This window comes from Crocodylus siamensis, chromosome 8 (genome assembly GCF_052110815.1).
Source record: "Crocodylus siamensis isolate JL-2025a chromosome 8, ASM5211081v1, whole genome shotgun sequence".
In the NCBI taxonomy this organism is placed as follows: domain Eukaryota; kingdom Metazoa; phylum Chordata; order Crocodylia; family Crocodylidae; genus Crocodylus; species Crocodylus siamensis.
In genome coordinates this window covers 12,274,469-12,299,912 of record NC_143402.1, presented here as the reverse complement: position 1 = coordinate 12,299,912, position 25,444 = coordinate 12,274,469, and the positions used below count along the sequence as shown (strand labels likewise).

Here is a 25,444-nt window from a genome sequence, read left to right as displayed (position 1 = left end):
AAACACCCAAGGTAACTGTGCTACATGCAGAGCAGTTTCCCTCCCCTCTTTGGGCTTCAAAGTGGTGGCTCATTCACTTCTGACATAATACCCAAGCCGCATCTAGTGCAGGTAGACATCACAAACAGCTTTACAGAAGTATACTGCAGGGAGAGCGGGGGTGGGAGCCTCCCCGTGGAACATTCCTTGAAGGCCTTGCTTCCTAAGGCGGAGACAGGGAGAGCGCTAGTGCCAAGCGGTGTGCCTGCCCCCCATGACAAACCAGGGCAGACGCTGAAGGAGGATAGGACAAAGGCATATCAACCCACGGAAATTTAGTCAAACTGAGTGTTTGTGACTCTATTTGGTATGCTCTCCCTTGATATGTATGTAGCCTATGCTGCAAACAGGAGTCAAGTGCATGCAGCAAGACAGTAAAAAGTACCTTACCCTGGAAACCATTTAGCATGTTGCTCCCAAGGATCTTCATCCTCCTTCCACTCCTGCAGTCCCTCACCACAATGAAAGCATTTGACACTATCTTCATTACCTAAGGAGACATGTGAATGAGAGATGTATGCTTGTAAAACAAACTGGCCCTGAACTTCAGTAAAAAGCTTCTATTACAGAAAAGGAAGCAAAATTGTGTCATAAGTAGTGAGCATTTAAGGAGAAAAAAAGATTCTGCAGACACTGCATTTACTCAAATGCAAGTTGAGGTTTTTGCCCTCATTCAACATTTCTGTTCAACTAGGGTCTTGCATCCAAGTGCAAGGCATTTGCTTCAGCTCCAACTCCAGTCAGGGTCAGTCACAGCCACACCTGCCCCCATCACTTACTATGGCTCAGGCAGGGGTCTGGCCTGTTCTAGAGCCTGGGGCATGGAGCACATGCTTGCTCCAGCCAAGCCCAGCCTGCTAGCAGCACCTCCAACCCGGGCTCTGACCCCAGAGGCCAGGCACAGGTCAGAGCAACCATGTTCTCCATGCCTCAGCCAGGAACAAGGCTGGAGCAGTGCTGGAGATGGAAGATAAAGGGTAGAGGGAAGGAGAAGGAGCCAGAGGTGGTGAGGGACAGAGGCTGGGGGAGGACATGTGGCGGGGGTTGCAGGGATGCGGGGGGCAGAAGAGGGAGGGAAGTGGCAGGGCAGCAGCTGCTAGGGCACACAGGCAGTGGTAGCAGCAGACACTGTGGGAGGGGGAGGCCCTGGGGCATGCAGACAGCAGTGGGGACAGACACTGTGGAGGGCAGGGGGTGTTGGGGCCTACAGATAGCAGTGAGGCAAGGAGCAGAAATCAGACCACTCAAATTGCTCACCTGCCCCCTGCCACTGCCTTTCCTGCAGCAGCAGAGGAACAAATTTAAGACAGCGCTCCAATAATTACCTTGTAGATATGGAAAGATATAACAAGTCTATTTATTGTCCATGTCTGGAGTCCAATTATGAGGGCATTGTCTTAAATTCAGAGTGGTCTTGGAGTCAGGCAAGTATAGCAATATTATGAAATGTAGTAAGGCATACATCCAGGAAAAAAAAGACTTACATCAGGGGTAGGAAACATTTTTGGCCGGAGTGCCGAAAAACCACAATGTCTACCTTGTAAAGCATGCCAGAAAAACAAAACTGGGATGGGGGGGGGTACATTGCACTGCATATTAATATAGTTAATAATAATAATAAAAAAGGGCAGCAACCCCCTCATTTTTTATTTTATTTATTTATTTATTTTACAGTAAATACTGGGGTTTCTAAAAATGCTAGACCTGGTGACAAGAAATAAAATTCCATATAATACCTTTATTCCTACATATTCTTTTTTTTTGTTACCCATGTTGTGATGAGGGAAAAAAGCGAAAGAAGAAAAAAACTGGAGAGAGAGAGAGAGAGAAAAGCGAAAAAGAAGAGAAAGAAAGAGAAAAATGAGAGGAGACACAAAAGAGAGAGTAAGAAGTAAAGAAAAAAGAAGAGGAAAGAAAGAAAAAGAAAAAAAGAGTGGAAGAGAGTGCAAAGAGAAGAAAAACAGAGAAAAGCAAAAGAAAGAAACGAGAGGGAAAAAAAGAAGGGGAGAAAGAGGGTGTGCCCATCCTGCCCACATCCTGCACCACGCCCGACTGGTCCAGGGCAGCGTTCAGCAAAGGGAGGCAGTGCCACCCCAGGAGCAGCCACCAGGGCCAGGGCTCTCAGGCCTCCCCGAGGGTCCCAGAGTGGGGAGGGCCTGAGCCCAGGGCTGGAAAGGAGGGCACAGCCAGGGCTTGGGCAGACTGATGCCCGTCCCACCCAGGTGGGGGCAGCATTGGGGCACCAAGCTCTGAGGCCAGGTGCTCAGGGCAGGGTCTGGGCGGCATGGGGAGAAGCAGGCACAGGAGGAGGTGCCATGGGCAGACCAGCCTGGCTGGGCCCTTGGGAAGGCAGCAACCAGAGGAGAGCAAGGCCCAGGTGGGAAGCAGGGGTGCTCCAGGGCTCCGCAGACTCGGGCCACGGCAGGTGAGTGGGCAGGGGCACCCAGTGGCACCCAAAACAGGGCCTGGCTCAGCCTGCACAGCTCCACAGGGATGGGCCACAGCTGTCCTGCCTGCAAGGGGATGCTGCCTAGCAGCACCTGCCTGGGCCCCAGCTTCACACACCTGCAGGTCCTCTCCCGGGGCTGGGCCAGGTTGGGGCACAGCAGCAGACCATCCCTGCCTCTCTTCTCCTGCCTCCGCCCCCCAGCGCCTGCTGCAGCACTGTGATCAGTCGCTGTTCCAGAGAGCCCAGAGCAGCAACTTAAAATAAAAAACTTTGTAAAGCAATTTCCTCGTACACCACCTGGCATGCCAAGGAAAATATCTCCATGTGCCACTAATTGGCATGCATGCTGGAGGGTTCCCTATCCCTGACTTGCGCTAAAAAAAACCCTACAAATCCAAAGTTACGCAGAAATGCTTCCTCACTGAATGTTATCTGGCAGGTCCGTATTTCAGCAATACTATTAACAAACCTATTACAAAATTAATTCAGTGCTCAACTAATAAGGCATAAAAACAGCACCATAAAATTTTGGGGGAAAAGGATTTGACATGATTTCCTTTGTCTTTGTATTCTGTAACACGTCTCAGTATCCCCTTAAAATGAGTGGAAATAATAGAATGCTTGTTCAACGAGACCTTTTTGGTCATCATTTTCACTAGTCCAGACTAATAGTTTCTCACATCACCTCTGTTTAGAACTAAAGAAGGAAAGGAAGGAAATTAAATTGTCACAGCTCTACTGCACTGGATATTATAAAGGTGCAATTAGAAGCTTCTAATATATTAAGTTAATTGCAATGACGTGACATGGATAGATTTCTTCCACAGAAACTAAACGCCTCTCAGCCCACAGGAACTACATGGTCCTCCCGGAATTACTCTCAACAGCCAGATGGCCGGATAAGCTACCCATTTTCTGCAGATCTCACTTTGCTGTGGAGGAGCTAAACTTTATTGAGAATCCTGAGATAATACAGGCAATATTAAAGTCTGCATTGCTGGTGGTGATATGTCTGTATGTCAGACATGCTAGACAGGATCACAATTTTTACTTGGGGGCCAGGGAGAGAAAGGAAGAAAACATGGAAAGGACAATCTTTAAGAACCATGAAAAAAAACAGATAAATCTAGAAATTATCCTGGAAAAAAAAAATCACCTTTTCTTTGTAAATCAATAATAAGTATTATTTAGCACTTACACACTACGTTTCTGCTAAAAATGTCAGAGTGCTTTCAAAATATTAAATTATGCTCAGCGGTTAATTTATTCCCATTTTATAGGTAGAAAAATTATTCACAAAAAGATGCACACTGCATGTGTGAGACTGAAGGCTCTGGGGCGTGAAGACTCAGTCCTCAGACGGATATTTGTAAATCCTGTAGCACAGTGGGCTTCTGATCCGATTGGGGCTGCTTAGTGCTGCCACTATGAAAACACACAAAGGAGTGAAAACAGAAGAGTGGAACGCAGACCGCCTGGTTTCAAATCCTGCATGTGAACCAGAAACATATTGTCCTTCCCTTTAAGCCAACAAATGACACCTGTAAGACAGTGTTTCATTCTTTGTAACATAAAACAATAGAGTGGTCTCTCAAGATATTTTTCAGGATGGAAACTTGAAAAGATGTATATCTTAGGAAGGGCTTATAAAATGAAGAATAATTCATTCTAAAACCCTCCCTTTCTTTAACATGCTCTTGCTAGGAAGGAATTTCTAATTAAAAATCAAATGTTATTATTGCTGAAAATGAGGATTCATATTTTATAAACTTGGCAAACATACTGAATCATTTAATAACATAGAAATGTAAAATAAAAGATTAGATTTTTCATTTACTCTAAGTGTCAAGCAAATGTTCTCCATTAGATTAACGGAGATTCTGATGAAATCGTGCATCGCAATTAAGCTCGAGGTCTGGCTTACCTATGCTATAGAACCCAGCTCTGGCAAGTTGCTCCTTGTTAACTGGGTATCGCCAATTCAAAAATGTCCTAAGCCGCACATCATATTCTGCCATAGAGGGGTTCCTTGGATGCTCTGCATCATATGAACTATTCCTGCTGACCTCGGCACAATTGGATTCACTTGGGATGTTTCCAACGTTGTGGCCCAAGACAAAGAAGCACCGGGGAAAATGCCTCTTGTGCTCTGAAAAAGCTCGATCACAAGGTTCCCAATTTTTCAATTTTCCACCACAACAAAAGCATTCCACTTGATCGTCAATACCTGAATAATACATCCCAGCCCTGGCTAATTCCGTTGGTGTTAATGATACATAGTTTGGCCAGTTGTGAAAAGACCTTAACCTAGCTTCTTCACTGCACATAGCAGGGTTTCTAGGGTACAGGGCATCTGACATGTCCACAACTTGCCCTGTTCTCAGAAGATAATCTGCTCTTAGGTCAGATTCACTGTCAAAAGTGTGTGGAAGGCTTGAATTTCCAGAACAATTTTCAATTCTGAGCTGGCAGTTTTGGAGGGCAGGATGCATATCATTTTTCAAACAGTTAAATCCAGTAAGAAAGCTGCAGTCTGAGGAAATATTTTTGTGTCTCCCTACTGCCGAGTCTCCATGCTCCCATCCTTCAACAGTTGCCTGACAACTGAAACACTTCACTTTGTCTCCCTCCCCCGTGTAAAAGAAACCAGCACGTGCTAGTGTTGATGCAGAGACCGGACAGCCGCTTGGAAAGCTGACAAAAGTTTTCAGTCTGTGGCACTCTTGAGCCAACTCTTGGTCATGGTCGGTGTCTGGAGCGGCACAAGCTTCTGAGTTTTCTGGACCCGTGTGTGTCATGTCTGTCAGAAGGAAGGTGCTCTCGACTTCCTAAACAAAAGCAGATGTTTTAATGTTACACAGATGTATCATACTCCCGACACAGCAGTTATGCACATATTCAAAAATCAGTGGGATGAAAATATTAATGCCTTCAATTAAGTCTACAATTTTGTTTTTAATTTTACCCTTTTTAAAGCAAGGTTTTAAAAAGACAGTAACATTCTAGCAGAAATAGTAAGGAGGAAAAACAATGACTATTCTTTAGCAAGAAGTTTCCTAGTAACATATTAATGTTATCATCAGTTGTAACCTGAACAGCAGCAAAAAGTCAACAGCAAGCTACAAAGTATTAAAAGTTTGTAGCCCAAGATGAACATTCCCTTATTAGTAAGGAAAACATCAGGAGACCAAGGCTGATTACAAAATGTAACAGGAATGGAAGGTGAGAGCCAAAACAGTATGAGCCAACATTTAAGAGAAAGCCTCAAGTCGTGTTACGTAAACACTGGGTGCATCTACACACGCGCTTAACTGAGCAGTAGACTAATTGACTGTAGTGTAAAGCATCACAGCCTCTACGTGCGACACTATTAGACTGCAGCAAACTATTTTTTACCAATGTAAGATAGTACTGTTGGGGACAGCATTATATTATGGCAGTGAAAAGAACTTCACCTAAACTAGGGGTGCACTGATAGGGATTTTGGGGGCCGATACTAGTAGCCGATTTTTAAGGAAGCACATCAGCTGATACCGATCCAATATGCGATACAGCTGCATGCAGCTGGTAAGTCTGTTGTGGTGGAAGGGGGTCAGGGGAGGGAAGGGGCGTGGGAGACAACGCAAGGCCCCGTTGCTCCCCGTGGTGAGGGAGGGAGTACAGGACTTGGGTTGGGGCAGGTGCTGCCCGGCTGGGCCTGGATGGGGTGGGGAACAGCTCCTGATGCTGCACACACCCCAGGACCACATGGGGTGGGCGTGCCCCCAGATCTGTGTGGGGTGGGGCAGGGTGGGCTGAAGCTGCCAGTTGGTGCCCTGCTGGGCTCTTCCCTGCATGTGTGCACAGGCATTTATCAGCCAAATTACTGCCTACATCAGGCTGATTTCTGACGCAATCAATTTTCTTTATATCAGTGCTGATCCGATGTATCAGTGCACCTCTAACCTAAACATGTATAAAAGCTGACATTGTGCCAGGTCAGCCCAGGCAGCAGGGGGCCAAACCCGTCTCCCACCTAGCCACAGAACTCGACAAGCTGGGGCGCTCTCGTGCCCCAGCCAGCCCCTCTGCTGGCAGATGCTGCCTGCTGGAGCCTGGGGCTGACCCCTAGGACACCTGCCAGTCCATGGCTGCTCCACCCTGGTTCAAACTGCACAGCACTTGTATGTGTGCCCTGGGCCACAACAATTTGAGCACCTACAAGTGCCATTAAGGCGCTGTGATAAACTCGGGCACAAACTGCACCAGAGTTTATCGCACTGCTTTAATGGCACATGTAGATGCGCCTAATGATTGTACAGCAGATGTAGCCTATCCCAGACTTCTGTGTATTTGTTCCAGTTTGGAAGGACCCCTTACCCAAAATTAGCTTAATGCAGGCGTGCTTAGCTCCTGGCCCATGGCCCACCTGTGGCCTGCAGGTCTCCCTCCCCACAGGTCTAGGAATTTGGCAATGGGGAAGTGGTGGCAATTACTACTGCTGCCGCCACTCCACCACCAAATTTCCAAGCCCCATGGAGCTGGTATGCATGTGAATCAAGCAAGGCCTGATGCAGCCACGTGAAAATGGCCCAGCCACATTATGTCCTGAAGACAGGACCTTCCCACATGGCTAAAATCAGTCTCTGGCTGGGCCAGCACTATATACCAGATTGGGTCCCCAGACAGATCTGGGACTGCTCAGGCCAAAAAGGTCAGGCACCACTGGTCTAGTGTATCATTCTCACATAAGCAGCATTAACTCTCTTTTCTAACTATTAAGTGCCTACTACACCTTTCCCCATGGCATACATCTATTTGCAAATGTGAAAGTTAAAGTTCAAACCCTACGGCTGTTTTGTTTTTGTTTTTCCAACTATGAAAATATACCCCAAATTTTCAGGATCTTGATAAATGTCTGAGCAAACAGAGAGACTTTATATTATTCACTGAAGGATAAGCAAACACAGTGCTTTAACAACTCTGAGGAGGCAACACTAGCCCCAAGGACCAGACTAAACAAACTCAGAATAAAGGTATCCTGACCTCAGCCCCTAGATGATGAGCTCTTACATTTACTTTCCTGATTTATTTAATCATGTGCTTTGACAAGTGCACCAATTTTTTACACATTTTGTAAAAGAAAAAAGTGCACATGGTTTAAAGCATAGAATTCAACTACACACTAGGAAAATGTTTACACACATACATTTGGCCTCCTAGCTATCCTAAGTTTTTCATGTATTTACATCACAATCTCAATACTGCTACATTAGTAAAGTGCTGCTGTTTACTCAAGCTTCATAGAGACACACTTTTTAATTCATCATTTAACTAGCTTGGACTCCCGGGACCACCGACTGGAGAAAACACATTTGCGTAAGGTTTTTTCCTAGTTAGTGTAAATGTACTCATTATGCATCACGGTCTCGATTACTAATGCTTTCAAACTCATGGTTTGTGGAACGGTAGAAGAAAGTTTGTTATAAAATATACTTTTGTGCACAAGGTATTTTTTGGAAGTTGCCACCATTATCCTTTGCGTGGTATTATGTAGCTACAAATATTGTAGAGAAGTCTAAAATCTTTAACTTCATAATCAACCATTGATGTACTGAGTGTGTATATGCAAATTTATAGATGGCATAATTAAAAGCAGTGTTGTCAACACAGGCAGTAAAACAAGAGTCAGACTAGTCATGATAAATGCTTTCTTTTTTTTAAATTTTTTAAATTTTGTTAGTTTTGAGCCTGCAGGATTTATTTTCAATCCTCTCTCTCCACTATCACGATGAAACTAAAAGGTTACACGCTAAAAAAAAAAAAATTTTTTTAAAACGGAGACGCTCATATTTACATGGCTATAGCAACCTGAGATTTAATAGCACTAAGCATTACAAGACCCATGATTAAACTGCAAGATTTAGTAACACTGCATGTGTAATTTTAGGACAGTAAGACACGACTAGAAGAAACAAATATGGGTTCCATTAGACCAGTGGTTCCCAACCCACAGCACACTGCTGCAGCCCATATGACATCCTGTTAAAAAAAAAAGTAAAGATATTTGACAGTGTAGAAGTGAGAGGTATTACAGAACATTAATTTGTATTGTATTACTGTCATATAACAGATGCAAAACATTTTTGAAATGGATACACAAGAAGTAGGATGTGTGTGCATGGCCCACATAACACACTGAGAGCTGCAAGTGTGGCCCGCTATGGCAAATAGGGTGAGAACCACTGCATTAGATGAACTGAGGGGGAACAGCATCTTAGAGGTGTCCTCAAAGCATGAACTTTTTTTCATTTCCCCTACAGCTATGTTAAATTAATACAGATTTCATTGAAGACTTTAAGCTGTTCTAGGTCAGTGGTTGTCAACCTTTTTTGTACAGGACCCTTTTGTAAACATTAATGGCCAGTCCCAACCCTCACTCCTGACCCACTGCCCCAGAGAGGTGTGTGGGGGGGGGGGCGGGGAACATGACACAATCATAGACAGCGAGGGCTGGAAGAGACCTCAGGAGGTTACATCTAGTCCAACCCCCTACTCAAAGCAGGACCAGCCCAAGCAGCGCCCTGCAGGCTGGAGCTCTGCCAGCCTGCAAGGGAAAAGTCACTGTTTCCCACATATTTCCTTTAAAAGGAGAATCCATTTTTAAAGTTTGTTGATCCATTTTGATTTATGCCCGACCCCCTCATATGTTCTTATGACCCACTTTTGGGTTGCAACCCATGGGTTGAGAAACACTGTTCTAGGTGATAAATATAACATTCGAATTTCCATCAGGTTTTCTACACTTTAGTCAAATTGATTCTGTAGCCTGTCCCACCCCCAATCCCTCCTTTATCTGGGCAGCAAGGCACAAGCTTTGTGAAAGGGCTGCAACATTCAAGAGAGAGGAAGACAACTTCAAAAGCAAGACTTCCCTCCCCCACCCCCATTATTCCTACACCACACTCTCCAGGGGAAAATCTTTTGGGGGTCTAAAGAAACCTAGTTTATTCCCCCGATAAACCATTTCTGAGCACTTCCATATCCCTATCAGATGTACACAGATAGTAATAATGACCCTTTCTAGCCCAGAGAAAACAGCACAAGAGCCTGCCTACTGCAATAACCCTTCAGACTTAAGAAGCAAGTCACTTAAAACTTCCGTAGCAACTTTTTAGTTGCTTTCCCTCTATCATCAGCATACAACTCAAGGAAGGGTGTAGCATCACTTCAACTAAATAACTCCAGTCTCTCAAAACTGGCTACTGGAGCCCAAAGCTGAACAGAGGACAGAAAGGAAGATCCCCTATCAGTAACTACCCTCAGGAGCTACTGGTCTTTGCTGGGGCTTCTTTTTTCATAAAAAAAATCAAGTCCACTCTATTTTTCCACAAGCTGAACTCAAGTTACCTTTTAATGAACAGAATTTTGCTATAAAAGGCTCTCATCCTGGACACATTTATAGACATGCTTAACATTACTACTATGAATACCGTCAGAAATGAACTGAGGAGCTTCCCAGAAGACAGCAGCTAAGCATGGCCCCAAGTGTCTGCAGAACTAGGGTCACCAAGCTAGAAAGTGAGCTGTAATTCCTGACTTTTCTTCAGAAATGTACTGGAGTATTTCTAGCACCCTATGAACCACTGTTCTGTTGAGAGCAGCCACTGAAATCTGCAAGAACAAAAATGCGCTTCAGTCCCAAAACTGAAAGTGGGGTATAGGTTGTAGCCATGTTGGTCTGAGGACGTAGGCAGACAAGGTTCTTTGGGTCAATCCAATATCTTTTATTAGACCAACTCAAATGGTTGGAAAAATCCTTTGCAAGCTTTCTTCTGTGCAATACCCTTCGTCAGGCTGAGGAAGCATCTGCAGTTGGGGTGTGCTCTTCCTGGATGAAACAGAAAAGAAGCCAGAGGCCCATATGCACAGGAGAAAGATGGGCAGTGAAAATGTAAACTGAGGCAGTCAGTGGGTGAAAGACACATGGTTGGGAATTAATATAGCTGGTAAATAGTAGAGAGGTTACTTGCGGAGTCAGATGTTATGCAAGTTACAATGGCACATTTCGTATGTGAAAAATTAAAGCAAAAGCTTATAAATAAATGTCCGCATGTATACCTAACAATATGACCATACATAAAAATCACACTAACCACATCCTACGATTATAGGAAGCATCCAGCCATCAGATTCCAGAGCTGAAGGACCTTTCTGCCTGCAGCTGACAACCCGCTACGCCCACTGATTTCAAAAGGATGCTGAAGCATCTCAGTATGAAACTCAATATTAAGAGCAAAATCCAAGCCATCCTCACATCTCTCACAAAAAACGACTACAGTCATACATGCAGTCCCACACTGAGTAGCAATTCTGAACTGCAAGTCTTTAAATACACATATTAAGCATTACATTATTGGAGAGGATTTATTTTTATGCTTAAGTTTAACAAACTGCTGAAAGTCTCACAATAAATTGGTATGTGTTTGCCCTGGACACAAAGGATAAACTGTGAAGGAAAAAAAAAGCAGAAGTTTTTCCCTATGGTTTCAAATCATCAGGAAGTATTCCTGTCATGTGCCTTATAGAACAAAAGGCAAAGATGGCAAATATTGTATGCAGTCAATACTTCCTGTATTCAAACTTCTACAAAATATTCTCCATATTGTCAGCAGTTATTGGCATCAAAGATATTGGTTCATTGCTTCATCTAAAAAGCAAAAACTTTTATGCCTGACTGCATGCACTGAACAGAAGCTTTCACTCTCGAGACCAAGATGCAAAAACTTTTACAAACTAACTCAAAAGCTATCTAATAAAGGTTTGCCTTATCTGGCTGCAAAGTTCTGTCTTGGGGGCGTTGCTTTTTTTTCTTCTCTCTCCAATCTGCATTAATATTCATAAGGTATTTTCAAAGGCCAACCCAGGTTATAAAATTATTGCACTTTGATATATAATACTACGTTCAACAGCCAAGAAATGTGGGAAGAACCTTAAAAAAAAAGGTTTATGACATAAATCTGCGTTATCAAAGAGACAAAAGGTAAATATTGCAAAGCTTTGGTCGCTGATTTGATTCAACCTGATTCAGTGGCCAAAGCTCTGAATCCAGATCGATTTGGAGAGATTAAAGGGCCTCCTGATTCAAATCAGAACCCTCCAAATCGATTCGGGGAGATTCAGAAAGATTTGGCAATTTGGATATAGATACAGCTTTAAATGTTTTCTCCACTTACCTCAAGGTACCAGGAGGCTTGTGGATGCTGAGATGGTGGGGTGGATGGAGCATCTCACAGGAGCACAGGGGAGTCCCCCACACGCTGGACAGCAGACCCAGAAGTGGACCAATTTACTGTGAGACTGTCAGCAGTTCATTGAACTTAAAAGTTTGCAACCAAAAAATTTTTTTTGCAAAAATCTTGGTGGTCTAATAAAAGATATCATCTCTACTGTGAGTCCTGGCTGCCTTATGCTCATGATATACTTCACTAGTTTTCTATTGAGATGGCTTTTGGATATATATTTTTTGCATTACAGTTTAAATTAATACATTACACAAATGATTTGTAGTAGCAGTAATATGACAGTATTGCCTTAGGCTTGTATTGGGCTCTTCTTAGTAAGGGTCCTAAGGTACTTCAAAATTCAAGAAATACTGAAAAAAGGCAGTCATGAGCTTTGCACTTGTGAGTATGTAAAAGAGGGTTTTCTTTTCAAAGTAGATAATAGATTCAAAACATCTTGTGCTTAATTACTTGGGAGACTTTGCCCTTCAGAAGTCAAAAGAGTTATCTAGGTCAGATATGTAATTCAGCTGATTTAGCGCTTTGAAGAGGTAGGCAAATAAAGAGTAAGATATAACAGATCCATATTATTAAGCTCAGAGGTCAATAAAGCACTTATAAAATCACTGGTGATTAAAGCTGGGATTTAAGACTGGAGGGATATACGCAAATTATCTCGTACCTCTGACTACAGCTTGTAAACAGAACAGTTTTCCGACTCCATTTGCTTAACCTGCTCATTGCATTCTTACTAGGGGAGTGCAAAACGGGCCATACCTGATTCAGGTTCAGCCCAATCAGGGGCAGCGATCTGATTTGTGGACCAGAAGGACTTCACACATGGCTGCAGGATCAAGCTAGAAAGAGGCCTCCCATTTCCACAAAATGGGCATTAAGCCCCAACACCTCAGCAAATATCTAAGCCATGCCAGAAGAACAGTTTTCCCCGGGAATGCTTAAGGAAAACTGCCTTCATGGACCCAGATCCATGGTATTTCCCCTGCCAGATAAAACACAAAAACCTACCACAAGGATAGGAGTAATACATGAGACGTAGGGTTCTGCCTATTAAGCACAGTCCTCCTCGCTGCCATCTTTTCCGTCATGAGGAACCACTAAACTGCATACATTTATACTTCCTCTTCATGCCCACACCTGAGCTCTGCCTTGCTGTCCCACTTCCAATTATTCCTGTTTCTTCACCAGCCTTAAATGCCTGGAAAACATCACAAAACAGTTCACCCAGAATCCCTCTGTTGCCCCCTCTCTCCACCAATGGGCAGTTAGCAGGCACTCCCCTGCTAACTCAGCCTGCCACTCAAGTTCATGAACAGGTTCACAGTATGGAAATATAGATACCAATTAACATGTTCTGCACAAATTCTTCACCTGGTGTAAAGAGGAAAGAACTCAGCAGGCCTGGAACAGTGACTCATCAATGTAAGGGTCACACAGAGCTGGCTGTTACTTTCACTTACATTTGGACTCTAGTCTTTCACTTTCCTATTCTCGCAATAGCCAAATACATACAGCCGGGACTGCTAATACATGGGGATGTTTTAATCCCCAAAAAGAGAAAGAATAGAAACATGCATTAAACAGATAAGTCTAATTGCTTTTTTTAATCAGAACTTAACCAGTGGTCTTTGTAGTGCCATTTTAAAATAGCTTAAGCATAATGAAACCTTTCAAAGTGATATTTTAATGCAAATGACCCTTCAATCATTTTATGTGAAAATAATTTAAATATGCAAGTCAACTTAAATGCACAGCTTTTTGGTAAAATATCCTGTTCTGTTACAGTAACAGTGTCATACAACCACTAGGAGTTCGCTATACACACACCTTACATTTTAAGCAGGGAAAAAATTGTTTGTTGACAAAAAACGTTATTTCTCTAAAAATATCCTAAATGCACAGTAATTCAAGGATACAACCCCCATAATTCATTCACATGTTCTGAAATACGAACATCTCACGCAGCTAATATTGGTTCATAAACATCAGACCACAAAACCCTTTAATACTGCAGTTGTCATCAGCTGCGTGTTTTCAAATCAGCATTGTCCTCTCCACCTTGTGCTGAGCACTGCTGAACACAGTGAGATAAATACATTCCTATTTACCAAGACTGAAGTTTCCCTGACATCAAAGTACTAGTTTACACTGGGCACATCTACACAAGACGCTTTGAGCACATTCGACTAAACCTCTTGCACATTAGCACGGTGGACAAAGTCTGTGTTAATGTGTAGGCAATGAAGTAATGCACAGAAGATCTTGTCTAATGCAAATGAACATCACTTACAACTGCTACCTTCAATGCCTGGCAAAAGAAACCAGCTGACCTTTCTGTCTAAAGTTCCTACTTCCCTCTACTTGAAGGGATGTGATAGAGGAATGTCCTCAACCCTGCGTATACGGAAGAATCACTTTACCTACCATGGGGAGAAAAAAACAAAACAAGACAATAAAATAGTAGCCATTTCAAACAATTCCCAATACAATACACAGTAATCAAATGACACTTCCCAGCCAAGAGGGAAAATACCATAATTTAAATATATTTTCCTCCTCAAGCAAGGTAGGCAAGCTCTACTTCATACATTTATTTAGATTTTTAGCCAGAATAATCAGGATTAAACAGCCCCTTGCCACTGATACAGAGGAATCTCCAAGTGGTACATTATGGTCCTGAGAACTTGGCATGTCAACCCAAAACATTTTGAATCAGTAGCGTCTTGTCAGACAATGATGAGGTACTGATTCAGTGTTTATGCGCAAGGCACTATTGAAAATATTTTTTGCAACATCTAGCTTTTTCCTGGAAATGTGCCATCTTAAATCTCATTAATACCTTATATTGCCAAAATAATGCATAAAAGCACACAGCAACATGACAATTTTTGAGTGCTAATTATTGCTAAACCTTCAACCAACGTAAGCAGATTTCTTAACACATGGCAATTGTTTTTAACTACATTAGCTGCATCACCTCTTTCCTGTTAAATATTTCAAAGGAATGAAGGAAATAGCCTTCATCTCTATGGGGTAGGGGACTTGCCACCTACATAGTAAAACACTCTAATCACAACAGCAGAGACATTACAAATGCATCAAAAACATCAGTTAGTCCTTCACATACTCCATTTAAATTTTTAAGAGCCTCCAGTGTGACACTCTCTTCAATAATACTGCTCTCTCTCTGAATATGTTTTTGCCCGAGAGAAGACAACGCTCATAACTTAACACACATCTTTCCATTTCAAACACGTGGCATTCAAGTGACTTCCTACTTATGCAGAACATTTGCTTTGAGGCTTGTGCTCAAACTCATTGTTCCATAACACAATGGTATTCAAATTACTTTTAAAAAGTGTAAAAGGGAAATTAAAATTGCACTACTGCATAAAAGTAAATTTCTATAAAAAGGTTTTTATAGAAAATAAGTAATTCTGTACTTTTCTGTTAGCTGAGTTTTAATACCTTATCTTACGGAAGCACAAAGTTTATTAAAAAATTAACTGCAGAGATGCATATATTAAAGAAAAAAGACAAGCCCCCATCAAACAGCTGTGGCATAATACTTCATCATGCAAATCAGTTAGCCAGCCTGAATTGAGAGAGTCAATTTTGTGTGTACAGGATAGCTAGGTCTATTTTATAAATATATATATAAAAAAAAAGCTAACAAAACTCAACAGTTAAGTCTTGATGAACCATTTTAATCAGCACATCTACACTGCATCAAGTTTTCCAATGCAAAATATCTAATAATGCATGAACTGAACAAAACTTGTTTTTAACAGAACTTATTTCCTGGAGTTTAGCCAACATTATTCCTGCTTTTAAATATATGAAAGAATTAGGCAAAAGGAAACTTCCACTTGGGGGGGGGGGGGGGGATGGAAAAAAAAATACCAATTTGCAGTCAATGTCTGAAAACATTTCATTCTTTACAACTGTCAGCAAAACCAAAGATTGATACCAGAAAATGTTAAAAATAAATGAACAAATTATCCAAACGGAAGAACTGTAAACTGTGATTTGTAAATGAAACCAATTTTGATTTGACTGACAAGTCGTAGCAGGCATGATTTCATATGACACCATCACATTCCCAATGTGACTCTGAGATGCAACAATTCTATGACAAGTGCCTACTTTTCCTTTCAAGTACTTTTTATGAGGATTAAGGACAGAAATAATCATATGTTCAGTACAGATGGGGATAAGCGCAGACTTATTTTTAATGCTTTCCTTTTTCCATGTCACAAGCCTAAGCAAAACAAGTGTATCCTTTGCATCAGAAAGAGAAGTACAGCCTCACGCTCTTACAACTCACATTTAACTGCAAGAACAATGCTGTAGCTTAATATGCACTTGATCTTGAAATATGAGTACGGTGCAGAACATACTGTACCCGCTGACACATGAACTGTTCTCATGTCACTTTGCTGAAGTTCACTTTGCAGTCATGCAGCTGCAACTTTCAAGCAGGAAAGCAGTTACTAACAGTTGAAACACTTACGAAAAAACGTTTTAATAGCATGCTTGCTAAAAAGCCAATGTTTCAAAGTGTAAAAGCCTTTATTTTTAAAGACCAGAGGCAATTTTGAAAGCTGTGCTGCGGTTGGAGCGCTTGTTTTATTTTTACAAAGGGGGCATGTGGTGAGACAAAATTCTCTGAGATACATTAGAGTAGGTGCTGAATCAAATGCGGACTTTTTTCTGACGTTCATTTCTCCAGGTAAGCTCTGCTCAGCTTAGCTTTGTTTATCTGACTTTTCCAGAGGCCCTGCTTAATTTTCTGGCTTGGCTTAAGAGGTACAACTATTCACCCATTTCAGATCACAGAATTTTAAATCCTCCTGGCTCCTAGCATTTAGATCTTTTCACAAGGGCTTTTTACCCTGTCACCTTGGCAAGCAGATATTTTTAGTCTTTGATATTACTTCCCAAACTTTTTCAGTGGATCAATGGATCACAGCCAATCCTCTGTCAAGATTTCTTGTAGATCAGCATGCACCCTCAAACTTTTATTTGGAATGGCAGGGAAGAGGCCTGTTGCGATCTGCAGACTAGCTGCCATGGACAATAAAGAAAGCCATCATAAAGTTCTCCATGATCTAGTTTTCACTGAGTTATTTTTTCCTTAAGGAAAGTGCCTATTGTTAAGATTTTGGTGTATTAAATTGTTAGGAGAAGTGTCTACCCAAAGAAAAAAAATTAGTGGAACTATTTAGACACATTTACTATGACAGCCCAATGGTTTTCAGTATTTTAGATTCAAGATATGCCTGGCTAAACTCAGGGCAACCCTAAGAAAATGCCAAGGTTTAGCTTTCACTCATTTTTTGACCATGGAAGAGTAATTCAATAATTCTCTCTCTTACAAGGAACTCAGAAAGACCACAACAGGTCCGAATGTTTCTGGTGCTGTAGATTCTTGTAAGAAAACTCTCGGTTTATCTTGTGAATCGTGTGTAGGTGTTTGACCACTTAGTGCAAATATTACGTGGCAGCCTGTGCCACCATGGCTGAGAATCACTACAATAGACTGCCTTGTGCCAAAAACAAGACCAGGGGCACAGGAGCAGAAGATTGTGAAGTTAGAAGTGGTAACATATGGGAAAGGAGATTTTAATATCCCCATTCAGATATCCAAATATTCTCTATTAAGAGATAACATTACCAGGGTTTTTATTAGACAATGTTTTGGGCAAAGTAAACAGTAATTATAAGCAGTTTTCTAAATATCTGACATGTCAAAATTAAAAAACCCCCACTAAAGTAAAATCCTTGTTATCTGGGATTTTACTAACTAGCATGCTTCACTAACTGGAATTTCTGGCCCACCGGAACCAGGGGAGGTGAGGGGGGGAAACTCGCACGTGGCGGCTGCTGTCACCACCTACTACCCAGCACTGCCACTGCTTGACGTGTGCCTGCTGCCACCTGCCCTCCCCCGCTACGTGCAGCCGCCACCCCCCCGCTCTGAGTTATCTGAAAACCCCTGCTGGGTTATTTTTACATAATTGCCAGTCCCCTTACCACAGGGATGCAGGAGATTTTACCATACTCACATGGATGCGTGCGCCACAGGACCACTGCAGATTTCAAAGCACTTTATAAAACCTCTAAATGGTATTTCTGTTTCACTTGTGGCTCAAGCCATAAATATTGAAGCAAGGTGCTCTAGTATGTAACATATAGGTCTATCACTTCAGGCACTGGAAGTCTACTCCTTGGCCTTAACATTAGGAAGTCGCATGAACTCTACCAATCATTTTTCCCTCTAGGTCTAGCAGGTATGAAAGTTGATGAGTACAACAGAAAAATGGTTTTACCAGATCCTGGAATGTCTTTCACTTCTGAAAATTACTCCCAACCACTAAGGAGATTACCCAATATTTTCTACCAGGCTTGTTTCTAGCTCCACCCACATGGAAGAGAATGCCTAGTTTTAAAACTAAATTTATTTTTTAGATCTTTTATTGTTACTCTCAAACTGCTTATGTTTATAATGCAAAGCCATCATGAAGTCTGCAAGAAAGAATGTCTGGAATTTAAAAGCTTGTCTAACTTTCGCCCAACTACATAGTTAGTCCAATAAAAGAGATGACCCTATTAAATCCTTGCAAGAAATTAAGACATTTTAAGCTTAACAGACTCTTAAAAGGTATTTAAATACTTTAAATAACTCTTTTTTAGTTGCTTTGACACCCAGTTTTTTGGAAACATGAGTGGCAGGGTAGGAAGCAAGGAGTAAAATAAGGCCGTATGTGCTCCACATGGAGCAGCACAATAAGCATGCTGGGCTCCTCACTGCTGCTACTCAGTTACTTGCTGTCACTTACCAATATTTTCAAGGAAATATCTGTTTTTGAAAGGCAGAATGAAGAAAAACAACGTATGTATCTTATTCAGAGGTGTTTTGTACAAGAAAAAAAAAGCATCTGCCTTCTCAAGCTAGTTTTGCAGCTCATGCTGAGCACCATGCCACTACAGTTGAGCAGTACAGATCACAAGAACTTAAAGCCCCTCTGTTATGTCTACACAGGCTGCAGCACAACAGTGTATACGTGTAACACAAACTTGAGAGATTGAGGAAGTGAAGACTCTGAATTTCCTGAGGCTAGCAATCCAATTCTTTGCCGTAACTAGCCCCTGCCCCTCCCATACCCATCACTCCTATTCCTCTAATGAGTGCCAGGCCTGCCTATTTTTGTTTCCTTCTCCATTTTCTCTAATGCTCTAAAGCCATTTATCTTAAATAGGTTCAGAACTGTGTTAAAAATCAAGTAAGAGTCTCCTGCTTAAAATCAACAAAAAAAAAAATACGTAGGCATTCTGATACTGTAATTCAGAGTAAGTGAAACTTCATCGGGTTTATTTGCAAAAACCCCCCAAAACTTGGAAGTGTTTGAAAAAGCCCCAAAGGCAAATAAGCCATCCATGCTGATCACACTTTTCCCCTATGTCTAAAATGTATTCAAAATGACCTGCAAAATGGTAACTACTTGCTCTAGAATATTTGTATTATTTTGGGTTTGATCATGTTCTACCACTGCTTGTACTGTTATTTGTCTGTTTTCATCACTAAGGACAAACACACAGTCATAGTTAGTTGGACATAAGCAGAGATCCAGGTTTCCTGAGGAAAAGCGCAGCTTTTCCCCTTTAAGGGAGAAGTATTTTCCACTTCAAAGTGGGAAAACGTGGGTTTGCTCCTATTACAAACAGCTCTCTACCAGCCGGCAGAGTTCCAGCCTGTGAAAAGTACTTGCAGAAAAGTGGGAAACGGTAAGCAGCAGGGACGGGGGAAATGCCTGAGAACCTGGGTTAGCCAGGGCTGGCTCACACTCACTTTTCCTCTGCCGCGTTCCGGGGCTGGGGCCTGGAGGGTAAGAGGTGGGGCACTAGGGGCCCTCTCCGAAAGGGCTGGGGAAGACCCCTGTGGGTCAGACAAGGGTTGTGCTGCCGGGGGGGCTGGGGTGGCAATCACCCTGTCCTGTACCATGGGCCAAGGCCAGGGCAGGTGCAGGCTGCCTTATCTCACTGTGGCTCATCCCAGATGGGCTCAAGCTGGGGGCACTACCCAGCTGGGGCAGTGACAGTAGCTCAGTGAAGGAGGGAGGGAGGGAGTGCATGCTGTGCTCTGCCCACCAGGCCAGGTGCCGCTGGGGCAGGGTTGGGGACTGCAGCTTTGGGTGTTGCCCAGCCAGGGTGTTGGGGGCAAGGAGTGCCCATCCACTGTGCCAGTGGCTGCTGCCCTGCTACTCACCACACCTTATCCCGCTGGTGTATAGCTGCATGGCTCCTGGCAGCTCTGCTGGGGTTAGCACTACAGGTGATGGCTGGGGGCGCACTGGCTAGCAGGACACAGGGAGGGGAGGGGAGGGGAGAAGAGTGACATGGTTAGGTGGTATGCTCCCCTGCCTGGCCTGGTGCTTTACCAACCCTGAGGGGGGCTTCTGATCCTGGGAACCACTCAGGGGAGTTGTGATGGGCTTGGAGGAGGCAAGTGCGGGGAGGTGGCAACAGGGTGCATGAGAGTGTGTGATGGGCCAGGGGATGTGTATAAGGGAGAAAGATGGGGAGGAGGGGACACTGCAGGTAGAAGTAGTCTCCAGAACCAGGCCTGGAGCCCCCCGACCAACTAAAACAGCCTGTGCAGGGGGAGGCTGGCCTGGAAAGGAAGGGGGCTTGCCCAAGCAGAGGCAGACCCAGGCCAGCCCAGTCCCTGAGCCTGTCTGGGGTCTCCCAGGAAGGGCATGGGGATTGCTGAAGCCTGGGCACAGGTGTGGGGAGCAGAACAGCAGAGGCAGGCACTGCTCAGAGCCACAGAGTAGCAGGCAGGGCAGCCGCGGCTGGATCTGTGGCCTGGTGCAGAGAGGGAGCTTCTGCTTCTAGGGGGGAAAAATGAAGAGAGGCTGACTTCCTAATGAGCCTGTTTCTGCACCATGCAATCATGGAATGTTACATGCATAACTTCAAATTAAGAAGTGAGAAGCAGGACTTCAATACTGTCCACATTAATACAAAACATATGGAGGGACCAACCACAAGAGGGAAATCAGTATATCACTAAGTGTATGAATATATGCATTTCTATAATTGTGTATGAATACATATAAATAGAGCTCTTGTTATAATGCAAGAGAAAATTTTAAAATGAATATTCATTTAAAATTAAAAAGGAAATATTACAGCATATCAGTCAATTTTTAGGATTTGATGATTAATCCTGATTAGGTTATTGTACCATAAGTGCTAACTAAGGTTGCACCTGTTGCCTTTTCCACTTAAACTGCTACCTACATTTTGGTTTAAAAAAAAGATATGTTCAAAACATGCAATGGGAAGACTGATTTTAAAAGCATATACCTTTGTATTATATGTATTAATAGGGTTACATGTACACATAACTAGCCTGAATTATGATTTCATCATCAAAATCCCAGTTAAGAAGTCTGGAAAGTTTTCAAATCCAAAATTAACTTAGAAGCTCGTAGGCTCCTGTGGCAGTCTATTTTAAGTTGTGCACACCCAGTATTACCATTTTCATTTCTAAAAAAGGGAATGCTCCCAAATTTAGATTTGTAGAATTTCACTTCATCAGATGAATTAAAGCGTTCAGCTTCTTCCTCGCTGTGGGTGCAGTGACCTGCAGGGTGCTGACCTGCGACCAACAACAAATCCTGTTTGACAAGCTCTACAAAAGGGGGAGAAACATTGTCTGTGTACACAGCTACTATGGCAACCTCCCACATGATACAAAATAATTCATTTATCACTGCCCTGTCCTACTAGTTGCTGCAAGACCATGTTTTGTGGCATGTGGCAGCCATCTCCCATTTAACGAGTCTAAGCAGTACTAGTTGAACATAAAAATCTGGCTGCTTTGGTGCTGAATTCTGGGTACCCATGTCTGAAAGTTTCCTTCATGAATGAAGGAATGAAAGTGGACTGTTCATTTTAAGAAAAGTGTTACATGACAGCGTTACCTGCAATAGCAGGGGAACAGACTTCCCAAAGGAAGCTAAAACATAACCCCTATTTTCAATATAGTTAAGGAATCAAAGCTTCAGAAACAATTTACCATCAACAGCTTTTATCAAATCACAGCTACAGGCTAAGGAACCTGAAAGAAAATATGTTCTATTCCTTCTCCCAAACTACCAACTGAGAAGCCCCTAATTATGAAAGATTCCAAATATAAAGATTTAATACCCAGATTTTAAAAGCTGACCAGTAATTCTGCTTACTATACTGGAGAGTCTTTAAAGAGCTCTGATTTTTCAGTACTCGTTAAGTACTCACATACAGCGAGGGGGAGAGTAATTAGGCTACTTTCAGCCATCTCAAGTTAGATGCTCTAAAACTCCCATATCCAAAATCATTAACCACTTCTGAAAACTTTGGCCTAGAAGGCACAGTTTTGTTATAAGATAATATAAACAAGAAGTTTTCCACCAAACAACTTCAAACTAATTAAGCCAAAGAAGAAAACTTGTCATTTAAGCACCTACCATGTCAATTCAAATGCATAGTTTTACCTATCCACAGCAATCCCAAGCTCACAATTGTAAGAGATGCACAGTAGATTAAACCAGTCACTGGTAAACAGTCAAATACTGTGTTTTGCAGGATATCAGAGTAGATGATCATAATGCTGCCTTCTGATGTTAAAACTCAATGAAATCTAGGTGAACCAGTAAAGGAGGGCTGGTAAAAGAAAGGCTGAAGAAGTATTGATAGAAACAAGGAAGCATGCAGAAAATACAAAGGGAAGAGTTAAAAGAAAGGCTAAAATTGGGACTCCGTTTTTTGTCTATTTTTTTTTTAAACCAAAAGTAAGGAGAGGCAGTGGACTCCCAAAGTAACAGATGGGAATACAGGAGACAGAAAAATGAAGCTGGTGGGTGCAGTAGTTAGAGGAAGGGAGAAAGAAAAAGAAGGGATGAGATAGCCAAACAGAGAAGTGATGCAGTATTTGAAAAGGTAAAATACACTGAAAGAGAGTATCAACTAGGTACATTAGTTACCACTCAGTTCTGGAGCATGATAAATTATTGCAATTTTATACCCCCTTCCAGCCATAAATTATTTTTACCTCTCTGCATTTATTAGTTTTATTTTTTCATGTCATTATTTTAATTTCAAGCTCAAAGAAATATTTAGATTTCACTGCGATTCATCCACATTTTAAGCTGTACTCAAAAAATATAATATACAAATCCCAATCTGGACCCAGTGGAATTCAAGGAAGTGCAAATTCATGAAAAACTGCCAGAGTTTTCCTTTAAAAGCAGCATATTAACCTAGATTAAAAGGTAGTTAGCCAACTCAGTGCCCTGAAGTGCATGGCCATGTGCAAATTTATGCAACTGCACCTTGAATATTTTACATAATTTCATATTTAGTTTCATTCCTAGCATTTCAGAAAGAACGTGATGTATTTTTTACTTTACGTTAAGACTCACACCAAGGAAGGAAAGAAGATCGTCTAAAGGTATAAGAAGAGAGCAATAATGCATTTAATTTTTTTCCTGACAAGATACATTTACAAAATGGCAAATGCAAAAAGAAAAAAAAAAATTATATATTTCCACCCCCGCTCCAGCAATGACCAAAATTATAGGTTAATTTGAAAGAAAATTTGCTGTTAGTACTGTAATTGAAAGCAGGCTTGGTGTATAATAAATTAGGATAGCTGATTTTTCCCCCACAATGTCTGCAAGCAGCCCTGATTTCTTTTAAGTGATGTTAAATTCTACAGAAATTAATCGATGACCAGAATTCTCTAAGGAAAGTTTCTTCAACCTTAACAGTAAACCAATGAAGGATTTTTCCAGCCATAATTTCAAAGAGGAAAAGTCACTGTCCACTTTTTTTAGGGGGGTAGAAAGTGAAGTAGGGGGAAGAACCAGAAGGCAGTTCAGATGATGGTTTTCTTTTTACCTTCCTACTAGTGCGTCTCAGAGGCAATGCTTCTGAGAGACAAAAGGTATCATTTTTAGAGGAAAAATGAATCTCCATTTTATTTCTTCCTCAGTTGACCTAAACTCTCATCCATTCTTGTTTACTCATCCCATTACTTTGTCCTACTCTCATCCACCATGGCTATGCTATCAATAAATAGAAAAACAGCACTTTTAGCATCTAGTGTTACCAGATTTACCCATGAACTCTACTGAAAGAGCTTTCCAAGCCACGGGGAAAAAACTGCATGCTGGTGAAGAGGCCTTTTAAATAAAGCCCATTTTCATACTTTCTGACATCAAAGAGATACCAAATTAGCCACACAGTACTTGTGATGGATCTGGTTTTGGAGTACACTTATGACTGTTCTTTCTGCCACGAAGAAAATTTCTCCCACCTTTGCTTGTGGAAGCAAAGGAAAGACATGCAGAACCTCCAGAACCAGTTCTGGCCCGCAGCTCTTTTCATCAGCTTGGCTCACATGCCATGTATATGGCTTCTAGTACGTAAACGGTTGCATGATCCTTGCACACCACCAAACAACGTTACATCCACAAGCATAGATAGGTATAGGAATAAAGCAGGACACTTAAAAAGTGCAAAGTGAGCTTAGGTTAGCTCGTACAAACAAGACAGGCCAAGCCAAGCATGAGCACCCAGCAAACGAGGAGGAGAAACCGAGAAAGCTAACAAGTCCCATCACGTTACAGAGAAAACCCCAAAAGACAGTTTTGTATCGGCATCAATCGTGATAGCCTTAAGGAAGTAGGAAGGCGTCTTCTGTGACGTGGCTGGTCTTCATAACACGTTTGGTTTTTCTCATGATAGGTGAACTTGGCCAAATTTGGACCCCCGCAGGAGCACCGCTTCCTGCATGAAGACAACAGCCACATTGTGTTCAAGGCATTACAATAAATATTTCGACCTGCTGAAGTACCGCGGCTGGGATTAGACACCCGCTCTGTGCCACAGTCTGCATCTTGTACGAAGGCAGCGAGGTAGAAGAAACCCCCTTGTGCAAGGTGTCTCAGATGTCAGACTCCTCCTCCCCCCAGTAAAACAAAACAGACAAGAAAAATAAAGACCCACCGAAAGGACAGCTAACACACCTGAACACGCCTGCCTTTTTAGGGAATGAACATCAGTCCTTCTACTAAAAATGTTGTTAAGCAGTTCTAGGATGCTGAGTATCACTGAAATCATACCCAGGATGAAAGCTGAACATCCTTTAAAGACCGAGTTGCACACAAACAGTTGAAAACTATGGAAAACTAACTTGCAATGCATCCACCACAATGCATCAGCACAACAGACCACTACTGAATAAAAAAAAATTAAAAAAATCAAAATCAAAATCAAATTATTAAATATTTAGAGAGGAAGCTCAGACAAGAGAACAATCCAGTGCACAACCACACGAAGCAACGGACCTTGCAGAGTTTCTCAGGATGATGGTTTCTAATTAACGATGGGAAAAAGGGAATGGCGAGAGAGAGATGGGAATCTGCGTGAGGGCGTCCGCGTGCCTGCGCACTTCAGGGGATGCAAAAAGATCATTTTAGAGCACCAAGAGTTCTTGATTTTTGCATTTCTTTTGGTCTCAAACCAACAGGCTACCACATACATCCCTGAATCGGAGTGCGAGTCTCAAATGAAAGCAGTATCTGTCTCTCTCGCATCAGGCCTTCGAGATGGCGGGAGACCT

At 42.3% G+C, this 25,444-nt stretch overlaps 1 protein-coding gene across 2 annotated transcripts in view; it reads right to left on the bottom strand.

Annotated features, from left to right (window-relative positions):
- Positions 1–25,444, bottom strand: part of XIAP (X-linked inhibitor of apoptosis) — a 37,464-nt gene that overhangs the window by 11,297 nt on the left and 723 nt on the right. The window contains exons 2-4 of one of the 2 annotated variants that reach the window (XM_090060156.1): positions 25,170–25,442; positions 4,413–5,316; positions 430–529 (exon numbers count right to left, since the gene is read on the bottom strand). In XM_090060156.1, the coding sequence (XP_089916282.1) occupies positions 430–529; positions 4,413–5,286 (974 nt within the window). In that variant the 5' untranslated portion in view covers positions 5,287–5,316; positions 25,170–25,442. The remainder of the gene's footprint in view (positions 1–429; positions 530–4,412; positions 5,317–25,169; positions 25,443–25,444) is intronic. The other variant, XM_090060155.1, reaches the window with a different exon arrangement.